Source organism: Poecilia reticulata, chromosome 11 (assembly GCF_904066995.2).
Source record: "Poecilia reticulata chromosome 11, P_reticulata-male-v2, whole genome shotgun sequence".
NCBI lineage: Eukaryota > Metazoa > Chordata > Actinopteri > Cyprinodontiformes > Poeciliidae > Poecilia > Poecilia reticulata.
In genome coordinates this window covers 965,972-992,269 of record NC_088840.1, presented here as the reverse complement: position 1 = coordinate 992,269, position 26,298 = coordinate 965,972, and the positions used below count along the sequence as shown (strand labels likewise).

General features: G+C 38.7%; 1 protein-coding gene across 5 annotated transcripts in view; it reads right to left on the bottom strand.

Annotated features, from left to right (window-relative positions):
- Window positions 1-2,324: 2,324 nt before the first annotated feature.
- The window catches only part of LOC103471921 (death-associated protein kinase 2), a 36,177-nt gene continuing 12,203 nt past the window's right edge, over window positions 2,325-26,298 (bottom strand). Inside the window, exons 7-16 of one of the 5 annotated variants that reach the window (XR_001777080.2) lie at window positions 25,416-25,464; window positions 25,200-25,226; window positions 22,801-22,953; window positions 21,531-21,576; window positions 21,339-21,428; window positions 20,127-20,213; window positions 10,293-10,370; window positions 9,402-10,082; window positions 9,226-9,330; window positions 2,325-9,133 (exon numbers count right to left, since the gene is read on the bottom strand). Coding sequence is in view for 1 of the 5 variants with exons in the window: in XM_008421197.3 (XP_008419419.1) it covers window positions 18,919-18,999; window positions 20,127-20,213; window positions 21,339-21,428; window positions 21,531-21,576; window positions 22,801-22,953; window positions 25,200-25,226; window positions 25,416-25,464 (533 nt within the window). In the remaining 4 variants the exon portion in view is untranslated. Of the gene's footprint in view, window positions 9,147-9,225; window positions 9,331-9,401; window positions 10,371-18,459; window positions 19,000-20,126; window positions 20,214-21,338; window positions 21,429-21,530; window positions 21,577-22,800; window positions 22,954-25,199; window positions 25,227-25,415; window positions 25,465-26,298 lie in introns of those variants that run through there. The other 4 variants (XR_001777081.2, XR_001777079.2, XR_001777082.2 and 1 more) reach the window with 4 other exon arrangements.

Here is a 26,298-nt window from a genome sequence, read left to right as displayed (position 1 = left end):
GTCTGACCAATGGCGTTCTGAATCTTGCTTCTGGCTCTGTTTTACATTGAGTGTGAGTTGGAAGTTCCGAGAATTCTGGGCCGACCTCGTGGAAGTTAAATCTGCTCCCTCAGAGGACCATTAGTCAAATTGTTAGTTCTTATCTGTCCAAACAGAGACTCTGGCCGAGTCCCTTGCATGCCAGGAATTTCTCGCACAACACCTTATTGGGTCAGATTGAACCAGCACTTTCAACATTTCAACCCATTTCTTTTCAGTAAAACATATCTTAATGTGAATCCACATAACTTCCAACTATTAACATACTTATATTCCTCAACACTTACTGCACTAAGGAGAGGATCTTCAAAAATGTCCCCAGGTTTTCAGTTTTATCAGCATTCTGCTGTTATCTTCATTATGAACAACACTAGGTAAATACAATCTGACGTGAAATTTCTTTTTCTAAAGTTTTGGAAAAGAAGGAAAACTGAATTTACAACATATTTTTAAGATCTTTATGATGTCACCACCATGCAAGGGAGGAAAAATGTTAATGGATACAGAATGATAAGTTTAAAGCATTCACATTTAGTTTTCACTCTTGCTGGTTATTCTCATACTTTCTTGATTTGGGTTGAAATTAACTGAAGGGTTGTAAATAAACAAGCATGTAAAATACTATTTCTTGCAGTGCAGGAACATAAACATAAACACTGCGAACCAAAACTCTGCAGTCACGTTTTCAAATATATTAAAGCAGCACAACAAAAAATTTTGCTGCACAAACGTAGCTGTTGATTAACAACAAATTTGTCTGTGTGGCTGGTTGACCTTTCATGACCTCTGTAAACAATATCTTAAACTGATAGAACGAACAAAAAGTTTTCCTCCACAAATGTTTGACTCCAATTTTGTTAGATTTGAAGAAGGTGGGGAGACGAACTGCACTCAGGTGTTTCTGTGGCAGTGATTGGGATGGACAGCTGGTAAAAAAAACTATCTTCACAACTTGAGTTCAGACTCATCAAGCAGAAGCTGCAGGTCCAGACTCAGAAAGAGAGCCTAGAACTAGTGGTGGGCAAATGAAGCCTCATGAAGCAACAAAGCTTTCCAACCCTTTGCTTTGCAAAAAGGTTCATTACTCGATGCTTCATTCATGACTCATTAGTGACATCTGCTGGTGAAACTGTAACAGCCTTGTCACTCAGTTGGATCATGCTTCCAAAAACTACTAAATGCAATATTGTCACAAGTTTGGAATACTGTTAAAAAATGTCTGGGAATTCAAAAGAGTATTTTTTCCCAATAATAAAAGATAATGGAAATATAATAAATGATAATAAAGATGAGTTATTAGCGAAAGTATTTGCAAAATACATAGTACAGAGAATCTAAATAAAGAAAAAATAGGACATGAAACTGCAGCAAAATATTGGATTATTTCATAATGATGAGGAATATGATGATTTTATTAATATGAAATTTTCCTTGTTAGAATTAAATAAAGCTCTGAGGTTCTAGTAAATCAACTCCTGGTAATGATCAAGTTACTTATTGCATGCTAAATAATCTTAGTGATGTGAGTAAAGAAATATTGGAATTGTATAATAAAATTTTGGGAGGAATGGATATTCCCTGATAAATGGAAAGAAGCCATTATTATTCCTATTTATAAACCTGGTAAAGATCCACATTCAGCTGAAAGTTACAGACCAATAGCTCTAACATCAAATTAGGTAGAATTATGGAAAAAATGGTAAATAACAGATTAATTTATTTTTTAGAATCTAAGGAGAAGGTCAATTTGGATTTAGAAGAGGCAGAAGTACAATCGATCCAGCATTATGTCTGGAACATGAAATTAGACGGGCCCAGATTAATAGAGAGTGTGATAGCCGTCTTCTTGGATGTGGAAAAGGCTGATGACATGTTGTGGAAAGAAGGGCTGCTGATTAAATTAAAACAAATAGGTATAAGGGGTAAAATATATAGGTGGATTAAAAATTTCGGTAACACTTTATTTGAAGGGGGGTGAATAAGACTGTCATGACACTCATAAACATGACATAACACCTATTATGAACATCAATAAGTCTTCGTGAATATTTATGACTGTTGTCAAAGAGTCATTCGGTAAATCATGACACTTTTAATACAAAGTTGGCATTATTGAAAATGTCTTTGTTATGACAACTTGACATTAACCAAGAAATCATGATCTGACATAAATTTGTCATAATACTAGTCATAATTATTTAATTATTACACTAGCAAAAGATTTAACAAAGCAATGATTAATATTTCCACTCCCTGAAATAAAGCAAGACAAGTAGGACAAGAAATAGATTTCATTAAGCTTTATTACACTGTCAAATGATTTAATAACAGACTCATTAACATTTTTTTTACATCAACTAAAGTGGAACAAATAGCACCAGTTATGAATATGTTATTTTTTGTTATTACAGTGTCATTAAGTAAAGTGAAACAAGTAACAACAGTTATGAATATGTCATTACAGTGTCATTAATATTAACTCTTACCTCAAGTAAATTGAAACAAGTAGCAACAATTATAAAAATTTAGAAATGGGGTCCAACCGACCCCACACAAGTAAAACTTGTATCATTTGCCACAGTCCTCTACGTTTGCCTCAGTCTTCGCACGCACAAGGGCTAAAACAGCCTTAAATAATGTTTCAATTGCAAAGTTCATAAGTGCTTTGTAGACATCTTGCTGTAAAACTTTAGGATTGATTAAATTAAGACTAAACACCATGGCAAAGCTATATAATATTACTACATAAAGCACTTTTTTAAAGTTTAATTGGTAATACTTTTATGAAAATTTATGTCACATCATGGTGTCTTGGTTACTGACAAGTTGTCATAACAAAGACATTTTGTCTAGATTAATGTCAAGTTGTCATAACAAAGACATTTTCAATAATGTCAACTTGTATTAAAAGTGTCATGATTTACCAAATGACACTTTATGACAACAGTCATAAATATTCATGAAGACTTATTGATGTTCATGACAGGTGTTGTGTCATGTTTATGACAGTCAGTCTTATTCACCCCCCTTCAAATAAAGTGTTACCAAAATTTCTTAACTGAAAGAAATATTAGAGTAAAACTAGGTGGGGAAATAGTATTATAAGTCCTATGCTATTTATTATAATGATTAATGATATTTTTAGTAGTATAGATCAATCTTTTGGTGTTTCACTATTTGCAGATGATGGCATTATTTGGAAGAGGGGAAAAAACACAATTTTTAAACAGGAAACTACAAGAAGCCTTAAATAGGGTAAAAGCTTGGGCTTTAGAATGGAGATTTAGATTCTCAACATCCAAATCTAAATTTGTTGCTTTTACAAATAGGAAGTTTAATATTAATGTGAATCTTAAATTGTATGGGAAAGCTATAGAAAGGGAAGATCAAATAAAATATTTGGGTATGTGGTTTGATAAAAAACTCGCAATGAAAATACATATAGGTAAAATAGTGGAAAAAAGAAAAAAAAATTATATGAGGTGTTTGAGAAGCAGAGAATGGGGAGCAGACAGGAAAGCATTAAAGACCGCTTACATCGGACTAATTCGATCAATCTTTGACTGGTTGTATTTTATATAATTCAGCTTCAAGTAGTTTATTGGCAAAGATAGATAAAATACAATATCAGGTATTAAGACTTTGCTGCGGAGCGATGGAATCAACTCCAGTTTCAGCTCTACAGGTTGAGATGGGTGAGATGCCACTGAAGCTCAGGAGGCTGTAAAAAGTACTGGTTTGCAGATAAGCCACAGTGGATCCACATGCTGCCAGGTCAACTCAAGAACATCTTTCCTGCCTATTTGACATACAAGAAAGACATATGTGATGGACGAGCTGCGGCGCTCAGGGAGGTCTCCAAATGATATGGCCAATCAGTTGAATGAAGCCCTTCATTTGAAGTATGAGCGTGCTCACTTGTCTTACCTGTCCTTTCAAAAATGTGTTGGATGGAGAGATTGGACTCTATGGCCAGAAGACCATCACTGCTTCCCTGAGAACCACCAACACTGCTGATCCTTTTGGTGGATACGCTGATGCTGATGGCTGGTTTGGCATTACAGTCGAAGCTCATTATCTGATGGACTGCATCATAAAGGTGTACCGTAGACAGGAGGAGACCCTCAATCTGCTCCTTCAAGGCACGTTTGGGCAGGCTTTTAGAGCAGACCATACCTGGAAGGTGGCCCGAAAAGTTGTGCTGGCATCCGGCACAATGTCTTCCTATGCCGTTATGAACAAAAACTGGATGATCTTGTCCAGCGTGATGCTGCAGTCAGAAACGGACAAGTCCCTGGAGCCCATGTATGCAGGGTTGTCTAGTAGATACATTTCTGCAGGTCAGCCAAAAGCCACACATCAATGGGTCGACAGGTAAGAGAAGACAATTTTTTTAATTATTATTTTATTATTCATGCTTAAGGAAAACAGTTTGAAATATGCCTGACTTTGCTTACAAAAATGTTACATTTCTAAATTTATTTTTCTGTTTATGTTTCAGGGATTGTTATGCTTCATTCAGGATCCCAAACCCTGAACCACAGGAACACCTGCTGTGGGACTCCTGGAAGACAACAGATGCTGCAGTAGCTGAGGCAACTTCTGGAAGCCTCACCAACAGCTGTGCTTCTAGAAGGAAGTACAACAGTGAAATCAGCATCAAGCTGGACTTGTTTCACTGTATGTGGCGTTTCTCCAGAGAGTGCACTTCAGAACATCATCTGCTGTACAGCCCATTCTGCAAATTCCTGTCAGCAAACTTTCTGTGTTGTTGTCCTGCAGAGGCTGCGGCAGGCTTACGTTTTCTGTGGGATCGAGCCACCAAACCCAACAAAGCAGCACATTAGAGACCACTGCCAAAACAAGATCCCAGGTCCTGCAGAGTTGGTGGAGAGAGTGGAAAGCGTTCTGCAGATTGTACTCAGAACTTGATTCTGATGGGGTGCCACTCTTCAAACCCTCCATGCTGAAAGTGCGGAGAATTCAAAGGGTTTACATCCTCCGTGGCTGCTTGAGTGACCCAGAGGTTGGAGAAGGCGTCCTCAAAAGACACGGAGGAACCATACAGTTGAACCATGTTAAGGGGGAGAAAGCGGCAGTACCTGTGTGGATCCCTGTGAGGGGAACTTCTCAGCAGGAGGGCTTTCATTTCCACCAGGCCAGGTGGGACACTGGGACGCAGGTGTTCGCTGAGCTCTTCCAGGCACAGGGGACGATGGGAATTGCTCGGTGGAATTTTCAGCGCCTTGTGGACCTGAAACAGCCGGATTTGAAGCTCCCTGCAGTTTTTGATCCTGTTCTGGTCTCAGACCTGAACAGACTCGCTCAGGAAATTATAGGCCAAACTAAGTATCCATTTTTACACATTTCCAACAGTGATACAAGAGAAAGGTTTGGTCTGCAGTACCTGGAGCCAGGCTGTCGCCCTGTCCCCCTGAACTGAGACAAACATAAGTCCCAGAAAGAACCCCCCGGCTGAGAATGAAGATCCTCATTACAAGGAACCAAAAACTGAAATTTTCATTGATCCACTTGAAGAAGTGAGGGAGGAGCTCTTCGTTCAGGTGAGATTGATTCTTTCATTTTCAAATATTCCACAGCAATTAAATAAATCTTTTATGCAAATATTGACTAACAAAAAAATTAATTTCTTAGTTTTACTCTGCTTTTTTGTTTCAGGAGTGCACTGCTGCTGTGGCTACATTAGGCTCACAAGGTGGGGTCCAGCAAAGCCCCAAAAAGGTGTTTTTCATCACATTTTGTCACCACTTTAATAAAACTTTGTGGGGAAAATCCTGATATTTTTAAAATTCTGATTCTAATGGCTGCAGAAATGAATTGCCCACTGAGGACTAATAAAGTTTCTTTCTGAATCTAAACTTTAATTTCTCTCCCTCCATTACAGACACCAGTGACACCACTGCTTCCTGCTGCCTCTCCTCGAGCTGCCCGCAAAGGTCCCATCAAAGCGGGTGGTCTGATCTTTGTCCTGGACCACTCCCGGTGGACATAGCCCATGAGGGATAAGATTGGCCAGCTTCTACAAAAGCACCACGGGCAGAAAGACTGCCTCGTTAAGGTGGATGCTGAATATGCTGTTTGTGTTCAGGCTTCCCAGAAAGACCCAAACAGCTTTTTGCACCCGACAACCAAACACCATATTTCGCGTTACATGAAGCATCTAGCCAAGATGAAAAACACAAAATCATTTTTAAACATCAGCCCAGAGAAACTTCTAGAGACGCAACAGCTGTGGCATCATCTAACAGAAGGTAGTGAGACTGTTAGTTTTCCAGTAGTCACTATTCCACTTGCGAATATGAACCAGCCTACCATTAAGGCCCAGGATGCTCCACTAACAAAAGCACAAATTGAGCAAATGGTGAAGGAGATTGTGCAACAGCAGCAGAAATATCAGCAGCCCATGAAGAAGAGAACTAGGAACTGTCTAGCATGTGGCCAGCCAAAGTCCCGTTTTCAGGGTGACGGCTCCTCTGTTCATTTCTTCTATCAGTCTGCAGAGGTAAAGTATTTTTACTGCTCACAAAAGGTTTACCACACCTATGTGGCAAAGGGCCTGTCTGACCCTCGAATGTCATTTTCTGACTTTGCGGACACACCATTTTTTGCTTGAGAGCTGGAGGCTGCAAAGCAACGCTCAGCCAAAGTAAGACGGGTGATGGAGGAGCGGGGAAAAAGGAAGGCCAAGGAGGAGCAGCCTGCTGGGCGTCTGTGCAGGTTCTGCGACAGACCTCTCAAACAAGGCCCAAACAGTACCCATGTTCACACTGGGTTCCCTGGTGTGAATGAGAAGTACATTTACTGTCCTGCAAAAGTCCTGTCCTTGTACCAGTACCAGGGAATGAAAGGGGAAATGGCATGGGGGGAGTTTTGTCAATCCTCTTTTTATGAGGCTGAAAAGGAGAGGTGGGCTGCCGAAAAGGGCAAATAATTGCAGATAATTTTGCAAGTCCTATAGTTCGGTGTAAATAATGCCATTAATTTAAATGAACAATGTACAGTTTGATATGGGGATTTGTTACTGTTCCAAGTGGATTTTCATTTATTTCTACTTTTTACACTTGAAATATTCAAAGTTCTAAAATATTTGTAACACATTGTAAATATTTTTTCTTACTTATTCTAGATATAATATCTTCTTCCTTATTATTTCTATTACATTTCCTAAATTCCCCCAAATTTTTTTGGATACTATAATAAAACCTCGCCTTGTCTCCTCTATCCCACTGCTTTTGCCATTTCCCCTTGATATACTCTTTTATAATATTCTTTATCTCATTTTTACTTATCTTAATATTCAAATCAACAATATATTCTTTTTTGAAGAGCTCTTAGCAAAACTATCAGCCAACTCATTTCCTACCACACCAATGTGGGCTGGAATCCAAACTAGTTAAACATGAGAACCATGATTTTTAATCCTGAAAATTGAATTAATTATTTCCAATATAATATCTTGCCTTGATTCTGAATTTACCTCTTGAATATTAATTAATACGCTACTTGAATCTGAACAAATTAAAACCTCTCTTCTTTCCATTTCCTCAACCCATTCTAAAGCCATTAAAATTGCCATTAACTCACCTGTATACACTGTCAGTTTATCAGTTATTCTTTTATTTTTCATAAAATTTAAATCTGGAACTACAAATGATATACCTACTTGGTTGTTTAACATTTTAGAGGCATCTGTATATATTTGAATATATTCTGAATATTCTCTTTTTAGATAACTTTCCACTTCCTTTTTTTCTAATTGTCTCCCTTTTTCCAATAACTTTAAATCAACTTCAGCCTAACCAAAAATCCATGATGAACAGGAGTAACAACCACTGGACTAACTAGAAAATTATCTATCCCAATATCTTTTACTTTATTTAAAATTATGCACCCAAACTATTAATTTGCTTCTTTTCTTTTTCTTGACAAGGTTGTAGTGTAACATGCGGAGGATGAGCTTCACTATGTCCTTTAATATTTGCCCAGTAAGTCATGGCTAGTTGTTCGTAACGGCATAGGAAGACATTGTGCCGGATGCCAGCACAACTTTTCGGGCCACCTTCCAGGTATGGTCTGCTCTAAAAGCCTGCCCAAACGTGCCTTGAAGGAGCAGATTGAGGGTCTCCTCCTGTCTACGGTACACCTTTATGATGCAGTCCATCAGATAATGAGCTTCGACTGTAATGCCAAACCAGCCATCAGCATCAGCGTATCCACCAAAAGGATCAGCAGTGTTGGTGGTTCTCAGGGAAGCAGTGATGGTCTTCTGGCCATAGAGTCCAATCTCTCCATCCAACACATTTTTGAAAGAGGACAGGTAAGACAAGTGAGCACGCTCATACTTCAAATGAAGGGCTTCATTCAACTGATTGGCCATATCATTTGGAGACCTCCCTGAGCGCCGCAGCTCGTCCATCACATATGTCTTTCTTGTATGTCAAATAGGCAGGAAAGATGTTCTTGAGTCGACCTGGCAGCATGTGGATCCACTGTGGCTTATCTGCAAACCAGTACTTTTTACAGCCTCTGCAGCTGAGCCGTGAGGCCAGGATGTAATACTGGTTTGTAATACTGTAGTACTAATGACAATACGGGGCCGGCCAACTCCTGATGACACAACATGGGGGTTTGTACAGCTGTACAAACATGGAAGTGAGTAGTTGTTGCGCACTCTTTCCATTATGGCGTGCTCAGGTTTCCAGATAAAAAACGGATGGAGATGAAAATATTTAGGTGATGGGAGGTTTTGGATAGAATCAATGAGGAGGGTAACGCCACAAAGAAATCATGTTCATCAGATGTTTCACTGGTCGAGAGCCAGGCCACAGACCCAGGGATTCCATCTCTGTTTTCATCCAAATCCTTTGCTGGTGAGAGTAGTTCCATTGCTTCACATCCTGATCGTAGCTGGGGAGCGATGGAGCAGCTGGCTGGTCACCAAACACATCTGGAAGATCTCCTGCTGAGGTTGCACAGAATGATGAAGGTGGAGCAGGTGCAGTGGAGTGTGCCACCTCTGGCTGACCAGAAGCTGCAGGTGATGCAGAGGAACTTGAGGATGCTGCAGGTGTTCCTGTATAATATACCTATATTGCTTACCTAAGCATAATTTAAAAAATTTATCAGTGATGATTATATGTTTTATTCTTGAAATAATATACTCACTGAGACCCAAAACAGGCTCTGGTCTTAAGGGTGATGTGGTTTTGCTTAATTAAATTTTGAGAGCAAGCAACTGTGGAGGTACTGGTACAGGACGATTTGAAGAAACTGTGGGAAACAAATCTGAAACTTAGTATTCTGTAAACACATCAAATGCACGCAGGTGTGCATTTATCCACCTGATGTAGGAGTGACAGGGGTGCTGCAATCACCAGCTTGGTCTGGTTTCAAGACTGCTGCCGTTGCTTTGAAGTTTCCTGAAGCAGAAAAATATATTTTTACCACCATTACCCACATATGTTTTCTTGACACTGCGACAGACTGGCAACCTGTCCAGGGTGTACCCAGCCTCTCGCCCAGTACGCTAGCTGGAAATAGGCACCAGCAACCCTCCCGACCCCATTAAGGGACAAGGGTGTAAGAAAATGGATGGATGGATGGATGTCTTCTTGACAAAATACATATAAGGACAATGGAGGTAATCAAAAAACATGTGAGTGTGATATGATAAAGGATTTGTAATTCTTTAGCTTATTTAATTATATGGTGGGTCACCATCTCATTTGAATGAATGATGATAAATTATTACTATCACATTTATTTTTCTTTTACTCAAAAATCAATTTCATATTACACCCTCAGCGTGTAATAGAACATGAACATGCTTAAACTCTGTACTTACCCTCAGCAACGCAAAATAAAAGCCTTCAAAGAACACAATGAACATATACATTAAATCAAGCCTGAACGTGACCAACCAAGGAACAAGAATGACGGACAATAAAAAGATCAATTCATGTCAGAATAATCTCCATGGTTGGAAGGAAGGAAACATTTGGCCATAGATACTCCATCTGAAACTGAAAGCACAGTAAAGACCGTGACATTAACAAATCAGTGATGACTTTAATACCATTATTTTGCTGTAACAGAAACATTTAAGTATTTTAAAACTGAGCCCTTTGTGATACTAACAGAGAATTGAGTTTAGACAAAAAAATGCACAACGGTCTGTGTTGTTGAAATAAAGTTTAACCTTGTGTGTCTAAATGAAAACATCTGATGCTCACCTAGTTGGCGACCCTGTTGATGTGGACCAGCTGGTGGACAGGCAGCCATTTTCTGCTCAGTTTTCTTCTCTGAGCCTGCTGCAATGACAACAATACAAAAACAGACTTGAATGAAGTGTGTACAGTTTCAGTCAAAACTATGGATATATGAACATATTTGTTATTCGTTCTACTGGGAAACATTTGTATAAACACACTCTTTGCATGTGTTATTGTTACCATTGAGGGAAGAAGTTTGGATGGAGACAGTGTAAGCATAATTCTTTCCAGTTCTTCATCAGCTTCCATCTCTTAAAAAACAAAAAAAAAGTTTCTCAAATGTTCATATTTTGTCACAATTTCTGAAAGATACAACCTCGCACAGACAACAAACCTGAAGGATAAGAAGAAATTGAAGGGAGAGATTGCTCTGAAGCACTCTGGGATGTTCTCTGTTGAAGGTACTGCTGCAGCTTATACATCTTGCTTCCTGGAACACAATTTCTTTGTAGGATGAAGGTGGCATATCCGTCTGCCTGGTTCTCCCAGATCTCCCTCCAGGTCTTCTTTGAATGAACTCCGAAGCCAACTAGGTTTTCATCAATCTCCACAACAGCTTCCGGTTCAGAAGACTTTTTAGAGAGGTATTCAAGAAGCTTGACTATCTGAAAAGCTTCTGCAGTACTCCAGAAAAGACAGAAGGTTTTCTTTTTTGGGACCCTCTGGATTGAACTGTCCATCTCTCTCCTCTTCCTCAACTTGGTGGATCAAATACACAACATACCCGATGTCATTTTCAAGAATCCAGCGGAAGGAATTCCCCTTATACTTCCCAAACTGGACCAAATACTCCCCCAGCAATTCCTGCCTATCGGAGACATTGCCACCTCTCAAGAAAACAATGGAGCGAGCGTTCTCTTTAACCTTGTCTTCTCTGAGAGGAGGTGACCTGTCTTGGAGATTTGGGTTGTTCTTGATTTTTTTAGCTGCGTCTGATGGATCTTGCCTCAGATACCCATGAGGCCCTCTCCTGAAGTTAACTTCTACCTTTCCGGGAAACACAAGTTTTCCATCAGACAAGAGCCATCAGACAATAATGACACCACACCATAATGTATGGTGGATCCCACCATAATGTGTTGATCGACCACGTAATGTAAATAATTTACTAGTAATACTAGTTTTATTCATCCATTGGCACAGTTAATTTTGGTATTCTGTAAACATATGAAAAGCACGAAGGTGTTCATTTATCTACCAGATGTAGGAGCGGCAGGCGTCCTCCTACATCACAGGGTGCAGGAGCCCTGTGACTCCTGCACCCTGTGATGACAATGCCAGTGAATGAACTTTATGCCTTATTATAAAACAATAAACACTTGCTAGGGATATTGTGATGGACGGTCAGTAAACAACTTCTCTATTCATCCGATGTAGAAGTGTACTTTGAAAGCAATCCTTTTCAAACAAAATTGCTTATGATTTTAAATAAATTAACTAATAGATAAATAGCAGTAAAATACAGAGGTTTCTTTAGCTAAAGCTTGATAGATTTTTAAAAACTTTTAACATTTTACCTTGGTTACGATGGGATTTTAATAAGCTAAAGTTGCTAACTCTTTCCAAAACTTCGGAAGTTTAAATAATTAATAATCCAAATTATATATAACTTTAACATTCTGCTGAAAATGATCACTTACGTTATTTGGAGAAGGATGGATACTTCAGATACGATTGTGAAGGAAAGTCGATCGGCGATTAAAGTGTCTTGGGGATTTTCCCGACGCTACTACAGTCGCTTCAACACAGCCCGCCAATCAAAACAGACTTAAAGTTCTTCCTTATTGTAATCACAGAGAGCGAAGACGTGGACCCAGCGCCCCCAAAATCCCGCTGGTGGTTAAACAGTGCATTACATCCGTAGTGTTAATTAACTACCATAGAGAATAAATAGGAAAAGTTAAGAGAGTTAAGCTTAACTATTTTCGCTCCGGGCACGGGTGGCAACCCTAACTGTAGCGTCTATTCTATGCGCCTTATAATGCGGAGCGCCTTATATATGAAAAAAGTTTTAAAATAGGTCATTCATTGAAGGTGCGCCTTATAATCCGGTGCGCCTTATAGTGCGGAAAATACGGTATATACATACATACATACATACATATAAACATGTATTCAGTATATATTATTCAGTATAAATCATTATTTATTTGTGTCATTATTAATCATTATTTATTTGTGTTTGTATAGTTATATAAATATGTATTGTATAGGTGTGCCAATCGATCGGCCACCAATCATAATCGGCCGATTTCCGTGAAAAAGTGTATGATCGGTGATCGCCGATCATTGTCTCTTGTTACCGATCACACAAACCGATCACCTGCATCTCATTTCTCAGCCTGCCTGTGCAGCTGGTCTCCTCTTTCCTTCACACTGCGCAAACAGCAGCAACAAATCCTAAGCGATGTGTAATGCACTGAGTGAATGGGGAAGTTTGCGTGTTGCGGCGGAAAATTGAAGCAGGTCAAAATGCATCAACACAACGAATCTAATATGTCATAAAAACAATGCCATACTTGACGGAGTTTGGCTACATCGAGGCTCACTGCAGTAAAAAAAACATATGGAGGATCAGATAGCAGGTAAAGCAGCGCACAGCTACAAACACTCACCCGGATTAGCATGACGGTCAGAAAGCTAAACAAATAGCCCGCAAAATTATTTACGTCTTCGAGATGCGATGTGGTTCTGTTCTCGCTGTTGAACCGCCGCTACGCGCTACAGACGGAGCGCCGCTTCTGCTCCACCTACCTGGTAGTGACTCTCACACCGGTTCGGTGCTTAAAACTTTAAAAAATTAACTTAAAAAAAATAATTTTACATACGTATTAAAACTTTTGCTGTCCTAACATGAGACAATCTCTAAAAAAAGAATCGATCTCCTCCCTGTAGTGCATAATTACTCCACTCAGTCAGAAACAGCCACTCAGAACTAGCAGTAATCAGCTAGCCACCATGCTATCAGGAAGTTTTCATTCAGTAACTCTGGATTGTTTATTGTAATGGATCCTGTATTCTGTAATGGATACTGGATCCTGTAATGGATCCTGTATTTGCCTTTGAATGTTAAGTTTTATACTTGAATTTTTTTGGCAATGTTGAGAGGTTTTATTTTGGCTCTTTGCATTATTTAGCCTCTTCAGAACCTTCATATGTTATCAGTCTGTCAAAGGTAGTATTATCATGTAGTGGTATAGAAATCAGTCAGGTGAGAAGTTCCGGTTGTTAAGGTGGGCGTGGTATATAAGGAGCTGCGGCGTTCATTCGGGATGTGTCGTCTTTGTTCTCCCACTGTGTGGTTGGCCCATCACTACCTAGAACAATGCACACCGGGTAAGGGCGGGAGCATTGGATGGGTTGGAATGAATAAACAGATTGAATGTAGTTTTCTTTTTTTAAGTTGCATTTAACTAAGTTTTGACTCTTTGAGGTGCCATTTCTTCAAGAATCCTTCCGCTGGATTCTTGAAGTTTTATTTTGCTCTTTAAGAGGATTGTGTTTTGCAAATAAGTTGGCACAATGTTTGCATAAATACAGACATGTTTACTTTGTGTTTGTTGCTATTTTATCCGATTTATATAAACTGCTTACTGCTCACATCTTGTGTCCAGAAACACGAGATGTGAAGCAGTTTGGGGCAGTGTAACCCCCAGTGGTTGGGCTGGGGTCTGCTGCTGTTTGCTTCATTAATCCTTGATCTGGAGGGATTGCTGCAAAGTCAATATGTTTGTTTATTAGCATCCCAATTGGCATCAGCAGCATGCTGCATCAACTATTCTTCCTGGGGTCAGTTGAATTATAAAGATTATATTTTCCAAAAATCATAGTACAGATGATTACACATCTTTGCTCTTCCCAGAAGCTGTTCTGCTTCCCCCTCCTGAGACGCTGGATGGCAAACCACGCTGTAATTGAACCCACAACGTCCTAATTACAGTATGACTGCTCCCCCTGCCCATGTTGATGTGGGAGCATGACTGTTGAGGGATTTCACTGAAAAATGTAAATTGTCTAACATGTTGGGGCCTGAGCAACGCCTCCAGGTTCACCTGGTCCTCCTGCCTCTACAGGACACAAACATTCATGTCGGCACATGCTGAATGCAAACAGGCACACGCTGCTGTATACTGAAAATCTTGCAGTAGGGGAATATAATTTGAACGTTTTATTCTTGATGCTCTTGACAAGCAGAGAGCTGTGCGTTTGATTTCAGTTTCCTCTGCTGCCATATAATGTGGTGTTGGGCAAGGCATTTAAATAAGAAATGCAAGTAAAAGTATGTGAATAAGTTTGTTCACAAAATAAGTCAATAAAAACAAGCAGTGCCATCATCCTCCAGCTACTTCCTGTTTGTCATTTCCAACAAAGTAGTAACATCCTATTGTTGATCATGTGACTCGTGTGATGCGAAAAAAGTGTTTTTATTGCAGTTTTGCTCATTTTGATACGGCAAAAAAACCCGCCTCATCTCATCACCAAAACTTATCAAAAACAAGTTAATTAAAAACTAGCGTGTCTCAATTAAGCAAATTTATGTTCGTAATTCCAATTATATAATCGATAGAAATGAAGCTGCTGTTTCAAGTTAAATCAGACTAAACTTTTCTTTTTTGTAAAAAAAAAAAAAAAAAAAAAAAACGAAAAATTTCTATTTGCCAAAATAAAAGTAATTTCTTTTTAAAGGTGAGACGGACTCGCGTGAACTCAGAGGTGAGGTTTGCACTGCAAAAATACAAAATCTTACCAAGTATTCTAGTTTCTAGTGTCAATATCTTAGTACACTTGAAAAAGAGACAAAACAAACTTACAAGTAACTTTTCAACCAGAAATAAGAGCTTGTTTTAAGACAATAATTCCTTAATATTGATGAAAAAGTTCTAGTTCTAATTGTAGATTATTTTACTTATAAAATGGTAAGTTAATAAGTTATTTTCCCAATGGACAACACCAAGCATATTGGACTGTCGAAGAAGAGCCAAAAGTCAAAGCGGACTGTTTGGCAGTGGATCGATGAAATAATCACAACATGAAATTAGAGAGCAGCCACTTCACGTCTAAACATTAAACCTATTTGAACATCTGAATGAAGAATGAACTGATTACAGTTATTGATGGAGGAGTGTTAGCGTTTAGCTTGTTAGCATCGGGACCCATCCATCCATTTTCTTCCGCTTCATCCGGGGTCGGGTCGAGGGGGTAGCAGCTTCAGAAAACCCAGACTTCCCTCTCCCCAGCCACTGATTCCAGCTCCTCCGGGGGAACCCAAAGGCGTTCCCAGGCCAGCTGAGAAACATAATCCCTCCAGCGTGTCCTGGGTCTTCCCCGGGACCTCAACCCGGTGGGACGTACCTGGAACACCTCACCAGGGAGGCATCCAGGAGGCATCCTGACCAGATGCCCAAGCCACCTCAACTGGAGTCCTCTTGACAAGAAGGAGCAGTGGCTCTGCTCTAATTCCTCCCAGATGTCCGAGCTTCTCACCCTATCTCTAAGGGAGAGCACAGCGACCCTGCGGAGAAAACGTATTTCGGCCGCTTGTATCCGTGATCTCGTTCTTTCGGTCGTGACCATAGATGAGGGTGGGAACATAAATCGACCGGTAAATCGAGAGCTTCACTTTTTGACTCAGCTCTCTCTTCACCACGACGGACCGGTACAGCGCCCACTTCACGGCAGACGATGCGCTGATCCGCCTGTCCATCTCCCGCTCCCTTCTTCCCTCATTCGTGATTCGTGATTCGAAAGATACTTAAACTCCTCCACTTGGGGCAGGACACCCCCTGACCCGGAGAAGGCACCCTTTTCCGGCATCAGGACATGTTTTATTTTTTTCTCATTAGCTCCATTACAAATGTGTTTAATATTCCACTACTGCTGAAAAAACACAATTGTGGTGTTTTCATTAATCACAAGTTGCCTACTGATTGCTGTATGAACGTGTGAATGGGTGAATGTTGCTTACTGTCCTTTGAGTGGTCAGTAAGACTGGAAGTAAGTAAGACTTGGAGAGACGACGACAACTTGTTCCATCCTTTGAAGCATTTTCTTTTACAGTTTGTTGAAGTATTCTTTTGTTTCGTTTGAGTGCTGTTATTTCTTTTGCGTGTATGTTCTTTTTTTCTTGCTTTATTTTGTTGCATTTGCATGGTTTGCTTGTTTTTTTTTTTTGGGAACAACCCCATCTTGTTTGTCCCTTTTTCTTTGGTTCCGGCGACCAAGTAGTGAGCCCGATGCCTCGGATTTTAAAAGTGTTTTAAAAGAATTTTTAGATAATTGTTTAATAAAGTATTGTACACTGTTAAATCTGTGTTCTGGTGTGTCTTTTTTAGAAATATCTCCACCTGCTGGTCACAAGTGCTTGAATGTGGTGGCGCATGTCACCAAAGTGTTGGATCTGCTCTTTGGGTTGTGGAATGTTGTAAAGTGTGTCCTTTGAAGAACGCCGTACTTGGCGTTCGTTACTGTGTGCTGGTGGTACAACGGTCAGTATTTGCTCTGAATTCTAAAGGCGAAGCCGCTGCGCTGTCGGGTGGTCAGAATAAACTGTCCCAACGACGATTTCAACCGCCGAGTGTGTCAGATTCCTGTCTCATTTCCTTCCGACAAAAACCCTTAAGAACACACAACGCAGAGTCCAGGGAACAGCGAGAACTCATCTCACACGGACAAGGTTACATAACCACATGCAAATTGAGTTCAGTGTCAGTTTGACCTGTTTGTTTCTACTCATTAAAATAATTTACACAGTAATCAGATTTTCTATCAAACTTACATGTTGGTGGTCAGTGCTATGTCAGTGCTATGTTGGTGGTCAGAATCTCCAGTTACTGTCTGTGTTGACAGGATGCAGTATTTCTGTGAAAATATTTCTCTGTTGCATTCATCTGCTGCTTTGGCAGCTCAACCATTTCTTTCTCTTGAATTTTTTTCCATTTTCCGTCCTTTTAAAAGGAGGAAATCACAACGTTTGGCTGTTGATGTTCCCCCTGCACCCATGATCTTAAGGATCATTTCTGACTTGATATGGCTTGTTGGCCTCAGTGAAAATCACTTTATGAATATAATAGTGCAAACTAGAGGTGTGCCGATCGATCGGCCACCGATCATAATCGGCCAATTTCCGTGAAAAAGTGTATGATCGGTGATCACGGTCTCTTGTTGCCGATCACTTGCATCTCATTTCGCAGCCTGCCTGTGCAGCTGGCGCAAACGCGCAGCGACAAATCCTAAGCGATGTGGTGTGGAACTATAACGCACTGGATGAGGAAGTTTGCTTGTTGCAGTGGAAAATTGAAGCACGTGGGGTGAAGCATGTAAAAATGCATCTACACAACGAATCTAATATGGCATAAAAACAATGCCATACTTGACGGGGTTTGGCTGCATCGAGGAATAAAAATGACATATGGAGCGATAGATAACAGGTAAAGCAGCGCACAGCTACAAACACTCACCCGGATTAGCATGACGGTCAAAAAGCTAAACACATAACCAGGGGTGAAAGTAGTTTTAAATTCTTGGGGGTACTATGACAAAAAAAAAATTATATATATATATATATATATATATATATATATATATAATATATATATATATATATATATATATATATAGCTTCTTTGTGTGCTTTGGAGTTTCTGTGCTGATTAATTTTTTTGCGAAGCGATTAAAAATGGTTAGCTCTTGAATTGCTACAAAATAAAGCTGTATTTCCCTCATTCCACTGGCTGCAATGTTGACACCTTGAGACCTAAATTCTGAACATCATGAATTTAGTGCATCCCAGTTTTCCATGTCTGGCATATAACGATTAATCTTGATAAACGAATCAGTCACTGCTGATTAGTGGGTGCACTCGCGGCTGCACAGTTGATTTTTTACAGCAGACAGCCGCTCCCCTCTCTTGCAGGTACTGCATACCCCTGCTAAATCTTTTAGGGGTACGCAGTACCCTGCCGTACCCCCTTACTTTCACCCCTGCTCATGGGTGATCGGAATCGGCAGGAAAAAAACCTGATCGGCACATCTCTAGTGCAAACACATTCATACAAGATGAAACCGTTCTTACACAAGTAATAAAAAAATCAGTAATTCAGGCATTTTAAGGAATTCCTGGACTCATGAGTAAACCATGAACTTAATTGTTTTTAATGAACAACACACAGACAAGCAGATATTGATGGTGCTGTACTGGCAGGTGGAAATGGAGATCCAGATCACATTGTGTTAAAGGTTGGGTACAACATTAAACTTGCTCTGCTTGCCTCCCACTTACACAGACAAAGAAACACCAAACATTAACAACGTTAAATCTTTCACAAACAATAGTACAAAATGGGTTTGAGCTTCATTGAAGATTTTTTAAAGATTTTTAAGGCACGTTATATTGACACATATCTTACAAATCCACCAAAATGCGTTAAAACAAATACAAAAAAGTGTTTCAGAAACAAAAAGGCTCCGACTTGGACACCATTAGAACCAGTGAGTCCAGTTCGTTTGGGAGGCCCAATGTACTTGATCAGAGCAACAAAGTGTTTGACCTCAGGAATCCTTTAGAGCAACAGGGACTGTCTGAACAGTTCTATGAACTGCTGCTGAGCCTGCGGCGCAGCAAAGAGGCAGGCTTGCTCTCTGTTTCCTCTGTGTCACTTTCACATTGTCTCTGCAGAAAAACAATAATTTTATAATATTGTTGGTAACACTGACAGAATATCCAGTTTACAAGCACGCATGAAAAGCTTTAGTCCAAAATGATCTCTTTTGTCAATTTTTTTAGATCACTACATTTTCTGGAATTTTTTGTTGAATGTTGGTTTCTGTCAACTAAAATGAACCCAAAGCCAGTGTAACCAAGCAAAAATCTAGACAAAACGCATAATGGTACAGCTAAAAATCTATATGTGACCAAAATGTAATCTAGCCCCAAGCAATACATGACCTTGACCTAGTGACCTAGTAAGGCAGCAGAACTGAGATAGCTCTAGTGCTGAGCTGATGTTAGTGTTTGTTCAGCTGACGAGGCTTTAATGTGTTTATTCCTAAACATTTCTAAGCTGACTTGTGTCACTAAAAGCCTGAAAGACCCATTCAGATTTTCTCTCTAAAATAATCTTCATTATGATGCTGAGGGAAGATGATTTTACACTACATAGGCCAGTCCATTGGCCACTCAAGTCACCCAGCCCAAATCATCGTAGCTCCACCTCAGGGCTTCACTTTGAGTCACACTCAATGTTTCTTGTCATCCAAACATGAGTCAAGAAAATATCAGAGCTTAAATCACAGCTGTCTGTGCGCTACATGGGAACATAATCACACTGTGAAAGTTCAAATTCTGGTTGAGTGAAAGGGATGTAACTGTAGTTTAATATAATGTCATTTAAGTTTTATATCATACATTTTCTGGATTTTTTAAGTTGAAGGTCAGTTCCTTTCAATTAAAATTAAACCAGTATAAATGAGAAAATCAGCGAAAGCATTGTATTGTAGTTTCTAATAAAATAAAAAGCTTTTTCTCTTTCTTTGACTGAATAATTTACAATACCAAGAGGGGATTAAATAATTATTTCCTCCAAAATTTTTGACACACCTTGAAATATAACAAAAATGTACTGTACTGTAATGTACTGTATAACAAAAACGAAAAGGGACAAGAAATGAAGTAACCTGTGACAACTTGCTAATGTCACATCACTGGAATTTGATCAGTTTATAGTTTAGAAATTGTCAACAAAGCTGTTATCAGACCGATCAGTGGAATCAAACTTTAGAATAGGTTTTAATTCTCACCTGCAGTGGATCTGGATTGGAGCTGCTCTTACACGGTAGCCTCAGACTGACAAGCCGGTTACACATCAACACCATGTTGTAGGACATCTGAAGAACGGATAGAACGTAGACTTAAAGTTTGTTTGAAAATCATGTACAGCATATTGTATAAGTTGCCTTATATTATATAAAGTATTCTTTTAAAAAAACTGTTTGGTTTGCAAATCAGAAACTTATTCAGCATTAGGTAGGTGGTCCTATTGCTTGATAATCAGTGGCAAGGTAATACTTTTAGTTATGCTATGCTTATTGCCCCAATACGCCTGAATTATGTGAAAACAGCAACTCTCTTTAATTAGGTTGAACAGTTTTACCCAGGATTGTGTGGTTTGCACACAATCCTATAAAAGTGAACCTATTATAAAAGGTTCACTTTTATATTAATAAAAGTGAACCTTTTATTATTATGCATGTTTTAATTTTGTTAGTCTGTCATTGTGCCATACACCTCCTATAGTTTGAATAGTGAGAGAATGTCTGAAGGAGAGAAGAATAATATCAACTGATACTGACTTCATTTCACTTTACTTGTGTTCCTTCATAAGTAGGACTTGGGTGGCATCCACTTTGGAGAACTGGAGAACTTAATACAAAAAAATGTCCACCAACCACTTAGCTCTTAGAAAGTAGCTGCACACCATCTGACAAAGTTGCAGATATGAGGTGAAATTAAGAAGTGCAAAAGACAATGCTGCTCAGATGTTTCCCACATGAAATTGTAAGGCAACACCGTTCAGCTGTCACCGTTTCACCGTTCTCCTGCTTACTGCCTGAAACTTTTGCTTAACTGAACACTGTATACCACACTGACCCATAACCACGCTGCAGAAATGTTCAGCCCAAAACTCAGCTTAGCCTCGGAAACAAACGGTGCCTTCCTTTAAATAAATACCCAGAAAACTGTCTTAGTTTTGCTTCCCTCGCATACTTTACAGAGTAGAAACTTTCAAAAAAATTCAGTGTTCATTGGGAGCGCTTCCAGTTTTGGTTCTGTGATTATTTCAAAAAGAGACTTGGTGATTAGCAGGTACTGTTTATCTGTCATACTGACTGTTAAAAAGGCTCAAGGAGCTACCCCTACTCATGATGTATTCGCTTTACTTTATTATAGAAAATATTTGGGGAAAAAAATCTTTAAAGATTTAACATTTCATCATAGCTCTTCCAACACACCTTCCATTTCCTTTTGGCGTTAAATTTCTTAAAGCTCCTCATATTGATTGAAGATCGGCTCCTTTTGTCCACCTGTATGCGAGTGATGGGCTAAAACAGATTAACAACAGATATGTCAATGACTGGGAGTTCCCAAAGTCCTTATTTTAATACAGTAAATATGCTATCTGAGAAAGAAAGAGTTGCGGCAACCTTTATCCATGGATGTACAAGACATTCTTCAGCTGTCATTCTTTCACTGCAACATACAATAACAGAAAATCATGATTAGACAGACAGACAGACAGACAGACAGACAGACAGACAGACAGACAGACAGACAGACAGACAGACAGACAGACAGACAGACAGACAGACAGACAGACAGACAGACAGACAGACAGACAGACAGACAGACAGACAGACAGACAGACAGATAGATAGATAGATAGATAGATAGATAGATAGATAGATAGATAGATAGATAGATAGATAGATAGATAGATAGATAGATAGATAGATAGATATGTGAAAGGTGTTTCAACAATTACGATTTCCGAAACTACTGCATCTGGGTGTTGATGTCATTTGTCTTTAAATGATTAATCTGAGCCCTTCAGAGTGGACTCTGTAGGGCTGTGGGCCGTGGGCCCTACATGGGCCCTAGATGGGCAAACCCATGTAGGGTCACAGCCCACATGGGTTTGCCCATTTAGGGCCCATGTAGGGCCCACGTAGGCTGTGGCTTTACATGGACAAACCGTGGGGCCACCGTGGAACCCGCGGACAAACCCATATGGGACCCATCTGTCTGCCCTCCTTTCTTGTACATCCATATGGGGCCCACCTAGGCATGCTGGCAGGGTTCTTGGCAAAGACATGGTGTTTAATAAAGTCAAATAATCTTTTTATAGGGCTTAGGCTGGTGGAAATTTAAAGTTTTAAAGCAGTTTCTGTTTGAATGCAGAACTCTATTGATATTTTTCTCCCATTATTTATCCCATGAGTAGAACAAAGAAGTTCAAATGGTACAATTTCTTTGTGCTTCTTTTTGCCCTTCTTGTGTATCAATACTACTTACACTGCTTATCATCATCATTATTATTATTATTAATAATATAGCTTATAAACTATTATTATTAATATAGCTTATAAACTGTTATCCTCCATTGTTATCCTCAAATGCAGGTGTATGTATTACATTCATTAAAAAATAAAGGTCAAAAACCAACTAAAAGCTGATATGGAGTAATAATGAATGACAAATTTCAAACAGACTGTGGGGTTGTACAATGAGGTCTAATTTAAAATATTCAAAACATGGAATCCATCAAACTAATGAGAACAGTTAAATGAACCTTTGATTTGTATTAAGGATTTAAAACTAGTGTTCCAGATTATTTACATCATTACTGCTGTTAAAGTTTAGTTTCTATTAAGTTTAATGCATGCACAAGATAGATACTGTACCTATGTTACATACTTGGGGTTTTTTATCAAAAGTTTCATGATGAAATCTTTGGCCATGGAGCTGGTCATGCTGAAGTAATGCTTATTAAACTGATAATCGGTAGCAATGACGTTCTTCAGAGTCTCTTCATCAGTCTCACCTTGGAATGGAGACAAACCACTCAATCTAAGGAGAGAAAGCACAGGATTAGAGAGACTACATTGTGTGCAGATCCCAGTACATTCATTCAAAGTGTTTCTGCCTGTTCATTTAAGTGGATCTTCTTTGGTCACATGATGTGATTTACAGGATTTGAATCTCAGAGTAAAGATTCGACCAACTTCTTTCTGAAGGAAGACAAGGAATTTAAGATCAGAGTCAGTAAGGTTCATCATTTTGTCTAATGTCCAGTAAAAGATACCTGAGCTGGTGTGCATACACATAGTTTTATAAACCTGAAAATTTTTGGCCTACACCATTTTTGCCTTTTGGGTGCACATACACTTGTTGTATCCTACACAATCCTTAGAGAGACCCCTGATATTGTGAAGGTTTAGCAGTTATCCATTAGACTTTGGTTGCTTTTACTCTGTCATGATTCATATTTTGTTCATTACTTTGATTCTGGTATTTGCATTTTACTAAGTTGTTTATTTTTGTGACTAATGGTGTTCCATACCCAGCTCATTGAGTTAGTTCTTTATTGTGTTCCTTTAATATATTGCTCTACATTTTTATTTTAAGGTTATTCTCTTTTATCGTTCAGTGTGGTTCTGTTCACAAAATATCTTGTTGTAGATTCATCAGATCCATTTGATTTGTTAAAACGAGATTGAGTGTTTATGAGTCACTTTCCCTCAGATTCAGAGTTTGGTCCTTCCCCAACAGTTAAAAGCCGGTCAGTTTAATTTCCTCATCAGATCCTTCCATTGTCCACTTCCTGACCTCACTTCCTGTTGCCTCAGTTGCATATCATTATTATTCTGTTTGCTTTATGTACTGCTATTGTAATCATGGGACAGCTGTTTTTATGTCTACCCTTAGGCCAACTGCACCTCAGAACTTTTTACTCTTGTTGGGTTCATTACTTGACCATTTTAAGGATTTGTTAACCTTAATTAACTCTGAGCTATAAAGCATTGTGACAAACCCAGCCTGACACACCTAAACTTAAGAGATAAATCCGTCATAATCAATGACCCATTTTGATGTCTTTTCCCTTTTTTACATGTTACAGCAGTTTAAAGGAGAAGCCCGAAAGATTTACTTTCACAACTGTAGCATTACAGTTACATCAAAAGAAAGGAAGATATAGGGCAAAAAGTTAAAAGGTAAAGGATAAAGAAGAACTATAGAGTATAGAGGAAATACAAGAATACACCGTAGAAGTCTGTTTCTACGCCTGCAGAAAAGACAAAAAGAACAGAGAATCAAGAAACTGCAGTGACAAACACCACATGCATTAAAATGTCAGTGGAAAGCACATGGTGGTACTAACTAATGAAAGATATAACCCAAGAAAGTGTATCTGTGAACTCCTGAATGTGTGTGACCAATTTCTTTAAAAACACAAAAGATAACCATTCGACAAACAGAACATACTTCAGCCCTAATGTGCTACTGGCTAAAACCCTAGCAAACAGATGTTTAGCTAAATCTGATGAATCTGTCAGGCCTCACTATTCTGGAATTTTTTCCTGTTTCCTATTTCAAGCACTGGTGATCACCCAGAAATGCTGGGGAAAAAAACAAAACAAAAAAAAACTTTGAAACACCTTCAAATATTAGAGAAATGTCTATTTACTAAGAATATTTGCAGAATATTGTGTAAATGTATTTATTTTTCCTTTTGACTTGATTTGGCAAACTATTCATTTTTTAAAATTATTTTAATTTTAAAAAAGTAGAACTGGATACAACCATTTATTAAACTACACAAAGTTAGAGGCTCATATCATTTAGCTTTCAATACAATTAAAAAGTAAAATGCAGGTCATTTCTATATAGAAATCAGGTTAATACGTTTTATTAATACATTGTGTGTGTTTTTACAATGGAATCAATTTTTTTTTTTTCAAAACAAGAAAGTTTTTGTAACCCATGACTTTTTAACTTCACACTTGTGGCCCTTGTTGGAAAAGGTTCGAACACCTCTGCCTTATGCACTTTCTACTGTCCAGCTACTATTGAGTAAAGGCCAAGTGCCACTGAGGTCTTTAAAAAAATAAAAGACCAGGTCCTATATAAGCCAGGAATTAAAATTCAATCTAATGATATGGAGGCATCAAAAGACAACAGCATAATCTCTGATCAGATTGAAGTAAGTTCTCACAGTGTGCTCTGTGCCATGAAAAGAGGATGGAATACAAGTAGCAATGCAATGTTCAGTATTCATGTCTTACAAGTGAGCCAATAAAATAATACCAACTCACAGTATATAGGTAATTACTCCAATGCTCCTGAAGAAAAGAGAAACACAACATGCAGTCAATGGTTTGGAGTTCAGTTACTTCACAACAATAGTAGAAGTAAAGGAGTTTGGCGAAACCTTTTCACAACTGTATTTCAAACGTAACAAAGATCCAGGTTCACACAAGCAGAAGGTTGTCTGATCATGCTTAAAAGGTCATTCAGTGTCGAATTCTCACCACATGTCTGCTGCTGTGCTGAGAGGCTCGTTGCTGATCATCTCAGGCGCTAAAACAAACAGAAATCTCAGTTAAACTGGTGAACATTGAAGTCTGAAAACAAATATTTATGCATCAAGAAGACTGAAAGACCTCATGTGTTCACTAAACCTTTTGTGGAGAGTTTTAATTATGATAAACTTATTTGATTCTTCTTTTTTTGTGCTTGTGTCTTCTTTTCTGTAATTTATTGTAGCCTGTTGGTAAAATTAATGGTCCACTCTGGTGGACAATAAAGATCCACCCTATTCCATGCTTTATTTTCTCAATCTATTAGTATATTTATCTGGTTTTTCTGCTGTTCCAGTGCAGAGTGCTCTGTGCTCCTTGCAAGTTGCTGCTTGTACATGTTATACAAGCACTTAAATGTGTGGTTTCTTCTTTTTTTCAGTGTGTATATCTAGAAATACTGCTGCATGCTGTTTTCTAAAGCAAAAACAAGAAAAAAAAGTAATGAAAAACTGATGCTGTGAAGCTCAGTCAGAAGCTTGGGGCTGAAACAAACAACTGTAATAAATTAGTCTTCAATTTGAGTTTTACTGTTCTAAGTTGAGCTGAAGTAAAATGGGTTTATGTGACCAAATGAAGGAAATAAATGTGATTAAATGTAATTAATTGTTTCATGTGACTGGATGTGGATTTTCTGTGCTTTTATTTAATACGGTCACAATTTTTACAATTTTACATAATATCCCCGACTGATGTTATTAAACATACTGGAATAAATTAAAGTCTAAAACAATTAGTAGGAAACAAAAATTAATTTCAGAAATCAAATACTGGGCCAAAAGCAATACTTCAAAAGTCTTCCATAAAAATGGCTAAACCAGTGATACAACTGGTG